This window comes from Anolis carolinensis, chromosome 2 (genome assembly GCF_035594765.1).
Source record: "Anolis carolinensis isolate JA03-04 chromosome 2, rAnoCar3.1.pri, whole genome shotgun sequence".
Classification (NCBI taxonomy): domain Eukaryota; kingdom Metazoa; phylum Chordata; class Lepidosauria; order Squamata; family Dactyloidae; genus Anolis; species Anolis carolinensis.
The window spans coordinates 178,029,399-178,044,842 of record NC_085842.1 but is presented as its reverse complement, the minus strand read 5'-3'; the positions used below and the strand labels follow the sequence as shown (position 1 = coordinate 178,044,842).

Genomic DNA, 15,444 nt, shown 5'->3' with positions numbered 1-15,444 from the left:
AGCGAAGGTGTTCTTCTAACAACAATTCTTGAAATCCTTTATGTTGGCCCTATTCAGGGACCTTTTGTGTTCCTTTCCAACTTTTTCTGAACAATCCATCTTGCATTGTATGTCAACCTCTTCATCAGGGATGCAAGCAGTTACTATTACGGTCAAATATATATTTGCTCCTTTCTGTCTCAGAACCGAGGTGCTAATGGCTTATCATTAATTGCTGTCATGTTGGCTTCCATTTAGATTGAACCTGTGAAAAAAGAAGTCTCTAAGGTACCTTGTTATTAACAGCTCTGCTCCCTTCCAGAGTCCATCAGTCTGCAATACGACTTTCCTTATTTCCTCTTGTGTTTTACCTGCCCCCATCTGCTTCACTATTAAGAAACTGTTGGGTTGTTTTGTTTATAAACCCAGTAGCCAAACAATGGATTGTTTAGATTAGGAAGTTGGTACTCCAGTAAAAATAAAATTACAGGGTTGCAAAGCAACCCAATAACATGGATGTAGGCAATCAATCAAAGCAGAGGCCGGGGACTCTGAAACAGGCTTCAAGGTATGGGGACCTCAACGTTATTTATTTATTTACTTACTTACTTACTACATTTATATCCCGCTCTTCTCACCCCGAAGGGGACTCAGAGTGGCTTACAAATCAAATGAACATACAATATATTACTAGCATATAATAGCTAGGTTATATAGCATATAACCCAATATAAGCATTAAATTACTATACTGTACTATATCATTATATGGTAATGTTATTAGTAATATTACATTTAATATATAATATATAATTAATATTATTATATTGGCAGTAGACTTGCCGTTAACGTTGTCTCTTTGCAAGTATTAGCAGATTTATTGTTCAAACTTCCTTATCTATGGAGACTTTTACAAGCACATGTACTTGGAAGTGCCTTTCGTGTGTTCAGTGTTGCTTACTTTATAGTTAATGTGCTGAAGGCAGTCTTTATTTATTGTTCACTAGCTTGGTTACTTGGCATTGCTCAGGTTATTTGAAAAAGTTATTCTTTTCTTTTACAAAATGCATAAGGGTGAACTGCAACTCGCATCATGCCAGGTTAACCACCTGAAACTACACCAGTGCTTAAAGTTTGTCCTGTTGGGCAAGTTTGCTCTCTAGATGCATCATCGGTGGGGCCTGTGGGGTCTCTGGCTGCAGGATGAACTACAGCTCCCACCATGGTGGGTCAGTTCCCCCCAAACTTCTCCAGTATGTTCAGTTGGTCATAGTAGTTCTGTGTGCCAAGTTTAATCCAGGTCCATCCTTGGTGGGGTTCAGAGTGCTCTTTGATTGCAGGTGAACTAAAAATCCCAATACCTACAACTGCCATAAATCAAGGTCAGTTCCCTTCTCTCCAGTATTTTTTGTTGATCATTGGAGTTCTGTGTGCCAGATGTGGTCCGGATCCATTGTTGGTGGGACTTTGGGACTTTTCTTTATCGTGTCAGAAGTGACTTGAGAACATACTGCAAGTCGCTTCTGGTGTGAGAGAATTGGCCATCTCCAGAGATGTTGCCCAGAGGATGCCCGGATGTTTTACCATCCTGCTGGGAGGCTTCTCTCATGTCCCCGCAAGCTAGAGCTGACAGACGGGAGCTCACCACATCTTGCAGATACGAACCAGCAATCTTCAGGTCAGCAATTCAGTCATCAGATGGGTTTAATCCATTGTTGCACCACAACTCACTCCTCTGGGGCTGAGAAAGTGTGACTTGCTTAGGGTCACCCTCCAGTGGGTTTGGATCTGAATCCCAGTCCCCAGAGTCCAAGACTCCACCTGCGGCACCAAAGGTGATCTCCTTCAAAGAGATTTCCAGTCCCGTTCCAAGGCCAGGAAGGAGTCTCAGCAACCCAGGTTCTGCTTACCCTGGAGGGGTGCCAGGCGGGCTCCTTTCCCTTCTCGTCCCCTTCCTGCCTTGGGCTCTGCCACAGGAAAAGAAGGATCTTGGTGGCAAAATGCTGCCAGCAGGCCCATAGCCAGAAAAAAAATTGAGAGGGATTGAAACTCCCCTCCCGAGATGACTTTTGAGACCAGTATCTCCTGATCTGGCACAAGATCACAACAAGGCCCTGAAATGCCCATCACTGTGCAAAGGTTCTTCTCAGGTAACAGGTACTGAATCATTGTTCCCTCTTTAAGCTAGTTCTTGTTGGCCACAAAGGACAATACTTTCCACAATTGGCAGAAATTTATTTCTCTTTTCTTCTGCTTTCTTCTTATTGCCTTTATCATGATAACGGATTACATCAAAGCGTTTTCCACTGTGAATTAGCAAAGAATTTTCAGCCAAGCACAAGTTCCTCTGGTGGTATTCTGCTTTTTGGTGTTTATTGAAGACTTGTATTGAATCTTTCCCATCACACAAATTGTTTAGCAACCAATGCAACAATTTTCTGATGAGCACCTTTCCTACCATCATCTCCTCCAAACACCATACTGTACTTACGGAGCGCACCTTGAACATGAAATGAGTAAGCCAACCAGGGGAATCTGCTGAACCATTTGGGTTGAAATCTTAGATGCCTCTTCTTGTGCACAGGAAATACATATCCTGGCAATGGAGTCTGTGGATTTTGCACTAACTGAGCTTTCACTTGGTCATTGGAAACAGTCTTGTTCATATAAAATCAAAAGTGTAACAATGACACAACTTCTTCTCTTTGCTCCTGTTCCATGGTCTATTTGGCAAAGCTTGGATTAGATCAGTGGTTTCTAACCCGGGGTGGGCTGTGAGACCTAAAATAAGGTCCACAAGACATGCAGAGGAAAATAGCAACTGCACACGTGCTGAGGGTGTGCATACTACTATTGGAAGAGAGAGAGAGAGGAGATAAGGAGAGGGAAAGGAGGAAGGAAGGAGATGCCAGCACATTGCTCGGGGAGCAAGAGAGAGAAGGAGAGTCCATCAAAGTAATTATTATTATTATCTCCCTTTGCCGCACATCAGTTGTAATGGGAAAGCAGCCCTTTGTAAGACCCTGTTTAGTCCCCCAAAGTAATTATTAATATTATTAGCCCCCATTGCCACACATCATTTATAATGTGAAAGCAGCCATTTGTTTAGTCCCCCAAAATAATAATAATTATTGGCTTCTATTGCCAAACACAAAAGTTGCAATGGAAAAGCAGCCCTTTGTAAGACCCTGCTTAGTCCCCCAAAGTAGTAGTAGTAGTAGTAGTAATCATCATCATCATCGAAAAATCAGCTGATGACCCAAAATGCAGACTCTGCAAGGAAGCTGACAAAACCATTGATCATATCCTCAGCTGCTGTAAGAAAATCGCACAGACAGACCAAAGAGAGGCACAACTATGTGGTTCATTGGAATGATTCATTGGAACTTATGCCTCAAGTACCACCTCCCACCAGCAAAGAACTGGTGGGGTCACAAATCCAGACTGACAAAATTCTGGAACACAACACACCAGACAGCACAGTTGTGGAAAGGAAAAAGTTTTGGATCATTGATGTTGCCATCTCAGGTGACAGTCGCATTGACGAAAAACAACAGGAAAAATTCAGCCGCTATCAGGATCTCAAGATTGAACTTCAAAGACTCTGGCAGAAACCAGTAAAGGTGGTCCCGGTGGTGATCGGCACATTGGGTGCCGTGCCAAAAGATCTCAGCCGGCATTTGGAAACAACAGACATTGACAAAATCACGATCTGCCAACTGCAAAAGGCCACCCTACTGGGATCTGCACGCATCATCCAAAAATACATCACACAATCCTAGACACTTGGGAAATGTTCGACTTGTGATTTTGTGAAACGAAATCTAGCATATCTATCTTGTTTTCTGTGACATACAATTATTATTGTTATTATTATTATTTTATTATTATGACACAGCAAACAAGATAGATATGCTGGATTTCATTACTATTATTATTATTATTATTATTATTATTATTATTATTATTATTATTATTAAACGTTAAGGACAGTTTCTTGGGTCTCACGCTCCACTTTTTTATTTTTAAAAATCTCAGTCCCCTCCCCTTCCTTTTTTACATGAGCATTTAAAAAATCTACAGCCCAACCCAAAAAAAAATTTCTTGGTGTTTTTGCTTTTTAGGCCTGTTTCTGGAGTTATTTGGGGGTGCTGATTCAAAAAAATGCATTGGATAGACTACATCTTAGAGCCCCTGGTGGTGCAATGGGTTAAACGACTGAGCTGCTGAACATGCTGACCGAGAGGTCAGGGGTGCGAATCTGGGAATCGGCTCCCGCTGTTAGCCCCATTTTCTGCTATCCCAGCAGTTCGAAAACATGCAAATGTGAGTAGTTTTTTTTTTTTTCGTGTCAGGAGCGACTTGAGAAACTGCAAGTCACTTCTGGAGTGAGAGAATTGGCCGTCTGCAAGGACATTGCCCAGAGGACGCCCGGATGTTTTGATGTTTTTGTCATCCTTGTGGGAGGCTTCTCTCATGTCCCCGCATGGAGCTGGAGCTGATAGAGGGAGCTCATCCACGCTCTCCCCGGGTGGGATTCGAACCTGGCAGCTTGCAGATCAGCAGCCCAACCTTCAAGTCACAAGGCTTTAACCCACTACACCACCGGGAGCTCCAATGTGAGTAGATCAATAGGTATCACTCCGGAAGGAAGGTAATGGCACTCCATGCAGTCATGCCAGCCACAAGACCTAGGAGGTGTGTACGGACAATGCCGGCTCTTTGGCTTAGAAATTGAGATGAGCACCAACCCCCAGAGTCAGATATGACTAGACTTAATGTCAAGGTGAAAACCTTTACCGTTATCTAGACCACATCAGCTCTAGATTATTAAATACGGTTTTCTGTGCGTGAGCAGATGGCGACTACTGGATGGCATATGTTCTGTATCAGAAACTAGAGCTGATATGGTCTATCCAATGCAGTTTTCTGAATCAGCACCCAAATAATCAAACTGAATCTAAAGTTGACCAAAAACCGATTTGTAAACCTTTTGGTACTAATGTTGGAGAGTGGTCCCTGGTCAAAATGAACCCTGGTCAAAAAAAGGTTTGGAACCACTGGATTGGATGAAACAGTGGTAGAGACCTCAGTTTTCACAGTTTCCTCAATTTTCACCTGCAATCCAAGTCAAATCCCAACCCGTCCCATCCCGCACCTTAGGCTTTGCCTGCTGGCTACCACATTTTGAAAGCTTCCACTATGTCAGCTATTGCTGCAATTGCAATGTAAATTGGTAGAAAGGTAGGTAATTATAGTGTAAACAATCCAAATTTGATGTGTTGTCGAATGCTTTCATGGCCAGAATCACAGGGTTGTTGTGAGTTTTCCAGGCTGTATGGGGAAGGTTTATATATCTGTGGAAGGTCCAGGGTGGGAGAAAGAACTCTTGTATGTTGGAGGCCAGTGTGAATGTTGTGATCAATCATCTTGATTAGCATTGAATGGCCTCGCAAACTTCATTCCTGCTGGGGGAATCCTTTGTTCGGAGATGTTAGCTGGCCATGATTGTTTCCTGTCTGGAATTCGTCTATTTTCAGAGTGTTGTTCCTTATTTAATGCCCTGATTTTAGAGTTTTTTTTAATAACTCTTAAGATTTTGTTCATTTTTATGGTTTCCTCCTTTCTGTTGAAACTGTCCACATGCTTGTGGATTTCAGTGGCTTCTCTGTGGAGTCTGGCATGGTGGTTGTGAGAATGGTCCAGCATTTGTGTGTTCTCAGATAATATGCTGTGTCCAGGTTGGTTCATCAGATGCTCTGCTATGGTTGACTTCTCTGGTTGAGATAGTCTGCAGTGCCTTTCATGTTCCTTGAATGGTGTTTGGGCAATGCTGTGGGAAGGAGGAGGAAAAGGGAAGGACTAGGGAGGGAGGGAGAGGTCACATTGGTGGTGCTGGTCCTCCTTGTTGAAGAGCTCCATCCTCGTGGTCCCTATGTTGACTTATCTAAACCAATCCAAATTTGGTTGAGACAATGCTTGCAGTTCTGGAGGGATTCTAATGTTTCCTTCCCATAGAGTTGGCATGGGGATTTGCTCAACCAGTTCTTTTCTTTCTTTCTTTCTTTCTTTTTTTTCGTGTCAGGAGCAACCGGAGTTGCTTCTGGAGTGAGAGAATTGGCCGTCTGCAAGGACATTGCCCAGGGGATGCCCAGATGTTTTTTGATGTTTTTACCATCCTTGTGGGAGGCTTCTCTCATGTCCCCGCATGAAAATGGAGCTGATAGAGGGAGCTCATCCGCTCTCTCCCCGGGTGGGATTGGAACCTGGCAGCCTTCAGGTCAGCAACCCAACCTTCAAGTCACGAGGCTTTTATCTCCTAGGCCACCGGAGGCTCCTGGTCAACCAGTGACAATGCATGAGGCTGGTGGAGTAGTGGGTTAAAGCCTTGTGATTTGAAGGTTGGACTGCTGACCTGCAAGCTGCCAGGTTCGAATCCCACCTGAGGAGAGTGTGGATGAGCTCCCTCTATTAGCTCCAGCTCCATGCGGGGACATGAGAGAAGCCTCCCACAAGGATGGTGAAAACATCAAAACATCCGGGCGTCCCCTGGGCAACGTCCTTGCAGACGGCCAATTCTCTCACTCCAGGAGTGACTCAAGTTGCTCCTGACACGAAAAAAAATCAATGGCATAAATGGTAGTAAGCACCACATCCCCTGCTACTACGTCTTGATCAAAAATACTAATTCTCAAATCACATTTTAATTATCTTCTCGCCTTTTTCTCACAAAAGTGTACTATCAATGATATATATGATAGAAAGTCCTATTTCCCTCATATTCATACGGTTTCACGCTTTTCGATCAAAATTACTAATTAAGCCATGTTTAGTATCTTATTCCCTTTCCCTTGCTACCTATCAAATTTTGTGTTAGCAAAATAAATAATGTGTCAATTTCTGCCCATTCAAACACATCCATTATCATAGAATCATAGAATCATAGAATCATAGAATAGTAGAGTTGGAAGAGACCACATGGGCCATCCAGTCCAACCCCCTGCTAAGAAGCAGGAAATCGCATTCAAAGCACCCCCGACAGATGGCCATCCAGCCTCTGCTTAAAAGCCTCCAAAGAAGGAGCCTCCACCACGGCCCCGGGGAGAGAGTTCCACTGTCGAACAGCTCTCACAGTGAGAAAGTTCTTCCTGATGTTCAGGTGGAATCTCCTTTCCTGTAGTTTGAAGCCATTGTTCCGCGTCCTAGTCTCCAGAGCAGCAGAAAACAAGCTTGCTCCCTCTTCCCTATGACTTCCCTTCACGTATTTGTACATGGCTATCATGTCTCCTCTCAGCCTTCTCTTCTGCAGGCTAAACATGCCCAGCTCTTTAAGCCGCTCCTCATAGGGCTTGTTCTCCAGACCCTTAATCATTTTAGTCGCCCTCCTCTGAACGCTTTCCAGCTTGTCAACATCTCCCTTCAACTGTGGTGCCCAAAATTGGACACAGTATTCCAGGTGTGGTCTGACCAAGGCAGAATAGAGGGGGAGCATAACTTCCCTGGATCTAGACGCTATTCCCCTATTGATGCAGGCCAGAATCCCATTGGCTTTTTTAGCAGCCGCATCACATTGTTGGCTCATGTTTAACTTGTTGTCCACAAGGACTCCAAGGTCTTTTTCGCACACACTGCTTATCCAAGCTTCCTGCTCTGGATTTTCCATTTCCTTCCATGTATTCATGTATAGTCCAGTATTTTACAAACTTGTGTTCTGTGTTAACTTGTGTGCTGAGCATTTCCCATGGAGGATATCACATATGCTGGAAAGAAGTCTGGAGGATGAGGTCCCCTGGGCAACGTCCTTGCAGACGGCCAATTCTCTCACTTCAGAAGCGACTTGCAGTTTCTCAAGTCGCTCCTGACACGAAAAAAAAAATGCATGAGTAAACCAGGTTTTTTATTTTGTTTGACCTGAAACGTTTCGGGAGTGGTTTGAACCCCTTAAACCGCCCCCTTGGCTCCGGGCTTGGCTGCCAGGTGGGCAGGACGGGCAGCAGGAGGTCCGGGTCGGGATCGGGAAGCTGGCATTGAACTGAAGGGGGAGGAGAAAAGGAAAGAGGGGAGAAAGAGGAGGCGGAGAGGAGGAGGAAGAGAAGAAGGGAGGAAGAGAAAGAGGGGAGAAAGAGGAGGCGGAGAGGAGGAGGAAGAGAAGAAGGGAGGAAGAGAAAGAGGGGAGAAAGAGGAGGCGGAGAGGAGGAGGAAGAAGAAGGGAGAAAGAGGAAGAGGAGAAGAAGAGAGGAAGGGGGGAGGAGGAGAGAAAGAAGAGAAGTAGAAGGGAGGAAGAGAAAGAGGGGAGGAGGGAGACAGGAGAATAACACAGGAAGAGAGGAAGAGGGGAGGTGGAGGAGAAGGAAAAGGGGAGGACTAGAGAGGGAGAGGTCAGGTTGGTGCTGCTGGTCCTAGTCCTACTCCCTCCTTGTTGAGGAGCTCCATCCTTCTGAGGCAGACCTGGGAGGAGGAGGGAGGAGAGACGCTTTGGCCAAGGCTCCTCCAGCTGGGACCCACCTCCGCAGCCCTGCCGGCTCCTTCCACCTGTTCTGTCCGCGGGGCAGAGTCCCTCTCGTCCGCCTCCTCCTCCTCGTCCTCCTCCTCTTTGAAGCCATGCCGGGGCTCCGCCGCGACCGCCTGCTGCTGCTGCTGCTCCTGGGGCTGCTCCTCTGCGCAGACCTCTACTTCCACCTCTGGCCCCAAGTGCGGCGCCGCTTCGCCCCGGAGCCCGAGGGGGAGACCCGCTGCTCCTGCCCAGGACGAGGAGGAGACCGGGGAGAAGGCACCGCTTCCCCTGCTGCTCCTTCTCCCGCAGCCTCCCCAGCGCCGCCGCTGCCCGATGGGACGGAGGAGCCCCGGCATTCGCGCTCCAAGCTGCGCCGCCTCTTCGCGCACCCGCTCTACAGCGGCCCCGAGTGGCCGGCCGAGGAACTGCTCAGCGGGCAGGAGGCGCTGCGCTACTACAAGAGGAAGGTGGCCCGCTGGAACAGGTAGCTATTTCTTTATTTATCGTGTCAGAAGCGAATCGAGGGTACAGTTATCATGCAATTAAATTACATTAGAGTCCCTCTTATCCAACGTTCTGTATTATCCAACGCAGTCTGCCTTTTAGTAGTCAATGTTTTCAATACATTGCAATGTTTTGGTGCTAAATTCGTAAATACAGTAATTACTAACTAACATTACCATGTACTGAACTGCTTTTCCGGTCCATTTGTTGTAAAACATAATGCTTTGGTGCTTAATGTGTAAAATCATAATGTAATTTGACAGTTAATAGGCTTTTAATTTTAAATAGGCGGGCCGGGCTGTGGTGCAGCTGGCTAGTAACCAGGCCTGTAGCGAGGGGGGGTTTTAGGGGTTCAACCCCCCCCCCCCCGAAATTTTTCAAGCTATAAAAAAAATCTCGTTTACTCATGAATTTTAACTGGTTAACCAAATCCCCATGCTAAGTCTATGAGATGCAAAAACATTAAGAGTCCCTCCAGGCACTATCTCAAGCAGATATTGACAGGTTTGTAGCGGGGAGGGGTATGTGCTAGGGGTTCAACCCCCCCCCCCCCAAATTTTCAAAACCCCTCCCGAAATTTTTTTCTGGCTACGGCCCTGCTAGTAACCAGCTGCTATAAATCACTACTGACCGAGAGGTCATGAGTTCGAAGCCCGGGTCAGGTTAAGCCTCCAACCATTAATAGCCCCAGCTTGCTGTTGACCTATGCAGCCCCGAAAGACAGTTGCATCTGTCAATTAGGGAAATTTAGGGACGCTTTATGCGGGAGGCTAATTTACAACACCATAAAACTGCCAGCAAAACACGAGGAAAGAAATGCGGAAGTACAGCCACTACTGGACGGTGAAGCAACAGCTCCCCCTGTGGCCGGAATCGTGAAGCTGGAAAAATGTTAAAAATGCCTTTGAGTCTGTCTAATGTATGTTGTTTGTCTGCTGGCATTGAATGTTTGCCATATATGTGTTCATTGTAATCCGCCCTGAGTCCCCTTCGGGGTGAGAAGGGCGGGATATAAATACTGTAAATAAATAAATAAATAAATTTTCCTTAATCACTCCTGATTGTCCAACATTTTCGCTTATCCAACATTCTTCCAGCCTGTTTATGTTGGATAAGTGAGACTATAGAGCAGAGGCGGTTCAACCACAAGGCCAACTAGGCGGTTGCCTGTGGCACCATCTTGTTGGGGGTGCCATCGAGGCAACTCCTGTCTCCTGCGGCCTGTCTCCGCAAGGTATTAAACTGCTTTTTCTGTTGATTTGTTGTAAAGCATGATGTTTTAGTGCTTAATTTGTAAAATCTTAATGTAATTTGATGTTTAATAGGCTTTTCCTTAATCCCTCCTTATTATCACACATTTTCGCTTATCCAATGCTTTTATTTTTCGGTGATTGGTTGGGGGGGGGGGCGCCAAAATTCTGTTCGCCTACACTTGAAAAATACCTAGGGCCAGCTCTGCTATAGAGTTATAATGCGACAGCTATAATGGATTTTGTTTTTGTTCATGCAGTATTTTTGAAAAAAATAAAATACAAAAAAATACATTAACTATAAAGAGACAAAATGCTATGGGATCATGGGAGTTGTAGCTGGTAAGGCACCAGCCAGCCCTCATTGGTGGAGAAGACGGCAGGCTTTGTAAAAGTACAGTGCCCAGGATCCCATTGCATTGAGCCCTGGTAGTTGAACAGGGCCGAGCTGCATTCATTCTACAGTGTTGAAAAAGTTTTGTTAGATTGACGTTTGTGTGCCTTTTAACTGTAGAAGGGGCCTGCATTCATTCTACATCTCCACTGTAGAATGAATGCAGGCCCCTTCTAGACTGCCATGTAATCCAGATTATCAAAGCAGATAATCCACATCATTTGCTTTGAACTGGTTTACATGAGTCCACATTGCCATATAATCCCATTCAAAGCAGCTAATCTGCATTTTATATGGCAGTGTAGAAGGGGCCGCAGTTTGAACTGCCCTGACTCAGTGCTATGGAATCCTGGGAGTTGTAGTTTTAGCAAGGTCTTTTGCCTTCTCTGCCAAAGAGTGCCTCTGCCTCACCAAACTAAAACTCCCATTACATTATGTAACTCGATGTTTGTTCTTGGGTTATAAATGTCATTTTCTAATTGGATCTATTTTTAAAACATGGGGAAAATTTATTCATTTATTTATTTTAAATAAATTTTTATTAAAGTCATTTGCCAAGGAAAAGTTTATTAAACTGCTTTTAAACTTTGTTTTTGCGGGACATCCTGCAGCACATTTTGCGATAGTTTTCTCCTAGAGTATCAAACAATTCAACATAGTTTGTCACAGCCACAAAAACCAAATTTCTGGAGTAGAACAACTACAGTAGAGTCTCACTTATCCAACATTCGCTTATTCAACGTTCTGGATTATCCAACGCATTTTTGTAGTCAATGTTTTCAATACATTGTGATATTTTGGTGCTAAATTCGTAAATACAGTAATTACTACATAGCATTACTGCATATTGTACTACTTTTTCTGTCAAATTTGTTGTATAACATGATGTTTTGGTGCTTAATTTGTAAAATCATAACCTAATTTGATGTTTAATGGACTTTTCCTTAATCCCTCCTTATTATCCAAGATATTCGCTTATCCAACGTTCTGCCGGCCCATTTATGTTGGATAAGTGAGACTTTACTGTACTTTCAAAATAAGTACCGCACAATTAAACAGGAAGTAATGCTTTCAAGTGCCCCCGGTGGCGCAGTGTGTTAGAGCACTGAGCTGCTGAACTTGCAGACCGAAAGGTCCCAGATTCAAATCTGGGGAGCGGAGTGAGCGCCCACTATTAGCTCCAACTTCTGCCAACCTAGCAGTTCAAAAACATGCAAATGTGAGTAGATCAATAGTAGCTCTGGCAGGAAGGTAATGGCACTCCATGCAGTCATGCCAGCCACATGACTTTGGAGGTGTCTAGGGACAACGCTGGCTCTTCGGCTTAGAAATGGAGATGAGCACCAACCCCCAGAGTTGGAAACGACTGGACTTAACGTCAGGGAAAACCTTTACCTTTACTAATGCTTTCAAACCAGGAACAAATAATTTTTCAAATTTTCTTACATAGTGTTATTAGCCTTGCACTATGACAGTTAAAATAGTGTCAAGCTGCATTATTTCTACAGTGTAGCTGCACCCTTAATTGTTAATGGAATCATGGGCATGAATGGCCCAATCATGGGATTTGGATTTGGTAAGGAATAATAATAATAAAATAATTATAGATTTATTTATACCTTGTCACCATCTCCCAGAAGGATTTGGGGCGGCATTCAGAAGCACATACAAGTGCTATAACACGTAAATAAAGGTAAAATTACATCAACATGTTATACAATGACCCTTCTTGGCCTTCCTTGAATGCCCTCCTGAAGCTGGGCTGCCAAGGTTTCCTGAACCCCTTTATTAGAGAGCTAGACCCACTGACCTCTCTCGGGGGTGCTTGGTTCCCTATCCTGCAAAGGCACCCTACCCTTCAGCTTCCCTGCCTTTCGAAAGAATCAGATCGCTGTCCATCTCTTCCCGGTTTGTGTGCGAGGTCTTTCTCAACCCCGGGCGTTTTTTCATGTGATAAATAATGCTTAACTCCAATCTGTCTGGAGCTTCGCTTGCTGATTCCTGGCAACCAGGTTGCAGCCGAGAAGTGCACTCAGATAAGCATTTGCTCTCATGTGTTGACGACCAACCTTACCAAAAAAAGAGGAGAAATTGTTCTTCTTGCTATCCCTGTTTCCTTACATTTCAGGTTCTTTGTAGAGATGTTGGAGCCCTTCTCATTGAAGCATGGTCTAAAGTGCCGACCTAAGTTATTTTGCTGCCTGAGGCAAAAGGAGTCTAAAGGGCTTTGATTGTGTGTCTCTGTATGGTCGAATTTATTTATTTATTTACAGCATTTATATTCCGCCCTTCTCACCCCGAAGGGGACTCAGGGCGGATCACATTACACATATAGGCAAACATTCAATGCCTTTTAACATAGAACAAAGACAAACAAACATAGGCTCCGAGCGGGGCTCGAACTCATGACCTCCTGGTCAGAGTGATTCATTGCAGTTAATTGTACTGGCTTGCTCTCCCGCCTGCGCCACAGCCCGGGCCTATGGGGTTTGATTGGATGGCCCAACTCTAAAGCCTCATCTATACTGTCATATAAAATCCAGGTTGTCTCCTTTGAACTGGATTGTATAGCAGTGTAAATGAATAATGAATAAAATAAATACCTTTATTTGTATTCCACTCTATCTCCCCGACGGGACTCAGGACGGATTTCAGCAACAAAAGGCAAACATTCACTGCCTATAGATTCAGTGTAGACTCAGACAATCCAGTTCAATGTAGATAATCTTGATTATATGGCAGTGTAGATCCAGCCTAAAATGCCATGAGTGCCGACAGGACTGGAAGTTGGCTGATGGTGGGATAAAACCACAATAAACTCAGTTGGAGAGGATGAGCGATATGTTCCGTGGTGCAAACAGTCTGTGCTCTAATTCAGGAAAATTGTTGAGAGGTTCAGGTGGAGTGGGCAAAAGTGTTGCATGCCACTTGTGCCAACAAGGGCACTTTGCCTAATGAAGGAGCCAACATTGGATACCGATCCAGTCTTGCTTGCCAGCTGGCTTAGGACACCACTGTAAAGCCGAGGCTGTTTTTCTGTGGATGGACATCCGAAGTCAAGAGCTGCTTTCAGCCTCAGTGAGGCTGTCTTTGCAGGTGTGAAACGATATGCAGTCCCAAAGGCAAGCCCACCATAATGGCTGCTCAGGCTTTGGAAATGCATCTGCTAAAAGCATTACCCAAAAAGATAAACATTGGGTAGCTGAGGAGATGCAAGAGAGATGAAGGAGACAAGCAAACAGATCTCCCAAGTGACTGATTAATAATAATAATAATAATAATAATAATAATAATAATAATAATAATAATAATAATGGCTCACGAATGGGAAACTGAAGAAGGAGACAGAAGGCCTAATCCTTGCAGCCCAGGAGCAAGCCATCAGAACAAATCCAATTAAGGCCAAGATCGAAAAATCAGCTGATGACCCAAAATGCAGATTGTGCAAGGAAGCTGACGAAACCATTGACCATATCTTCAGCTGCTGTAAGAAAATTGCACAGACTACAAACAGAGGCACAAATAAGTAGCCCAAATGATTCATTGGAACTTATGCCTCAAGTACCACCTGCCAGCAGCAAAGAACTGGTGGGATCACAAACCTGCAAAAGTATTTGAAAATGAGCACGCAAAGATACTGTGGGACTTCCGAATCTAGACTGACAAAGTTCTGGAACACAACACACCAGACATCACAGTTGTGGAAAAGAAAAAGGTTTGGATCATTGATGTTGCCATTCCAGGTGACAGTTGGGTTGATGAAAAACAACAGGAAAAACTCAGCCGCTATCAGGACCTCAAGATTGAACTTCAAAGACTCTGGCAGAAACCAGTGCAGGTGGTCCCGGTGGTCATGGGCACACTGGGTGCCGTGCCAAAAGATCTCAGCTGGCATTTGGAAACGATAGACATTGACAAAATTATGATCTGCCAACTGCAAAAGGCCACCCTACTGGGATCTGCGCACATCATCCGAAAATACATCACACAGTCCTAGACACTTGGGAAGTGTTTGACTTGTGATTTTGTGATATGAAATCCAGCATATCTATCTTGTTTACTGTGTCATACCATATAATAATAATAATAATAATAATAATAATAATAATAATAATAATAATAATAACTTTATTCTTATATCCTGCCCCATCTCCTCGAAGAGACGAGGCAGCTTACATGGGGATCAAGCCCTAAAAACATAATGATACATAGCATGAAATTACATTCTAAAATTAATTTATAAAAATATAAAAACATCAAACATTGTAAAACAATTGCAACTGGCAAGTAAAGAGCTCCAATTGCTTGGGGTGAAGTGCAGACGTTGAGAAAAAAATACTTTTTAAAAATATTACTCTCAGAATCCTCAGCTAACATGGCTAATAAGAGCTGCTGTCCAAAACCCACTTTCCCAAGCATTAAAGAGGATTCAATTAGGACTGGAGGAGTGGTGCTAAGAGTGTGAGTTAGCTCTTTCCAACTTCAGTTTCCCCAGTCTAAGTTGTATCAAAGTTGTTATTACGTGAAATTTGAAAAGGGTGGGAGGCAAGTGGGAAGAACTGAATGCAAGCAAGCACTTCTCTCCCTGAAACTGACCAAACTACTGGATTCAACATTAATCCCAAGGAATGATGTGGCACTCCTGTACAATATGGGATATAGATCCAATTGGAGAGATTTCCCACCCCACCCCACCAGGAGCACATCTGCACTTTAGAATGAATGTTGCTGTTGCACCAGTTTAATAATAATAATAATAATAATAATAATAATAATAATAATAATAATAATAATAATAATAACTTTATTTATATACCACTCTAT

The 15,444-nt window shown here is 44.0% G+C and overlaps 1 protein-coding gene across 1 annotated transcript in view; it reads left to right on the top strand.

Moving 5' to 3' along the window:
• Nucleotides 1–8,001: 8,001 nt before the first annotated feature.
• Nucleotides 8,002–15,444, top strand: part of fam20a (FAM20A golgi associated secretory pathway pseudokinase) — a 98,625-nt gene continuing 91,182 nt past the window's right edge. Inside the window, exon 1 of the mRNA XM_003224706.4 lies at nucleotides 8,002–8,956. Within this exon, the coding sequence (XP_003224754.2) occupies nucleotides 8,580–8,956 (377 nt within the window). The 5' untranslated portion in view covers nucleotides 8,002–8,579. The remainder of the gene's footprint in view (nucleotides 8,957–15,444) is intronic.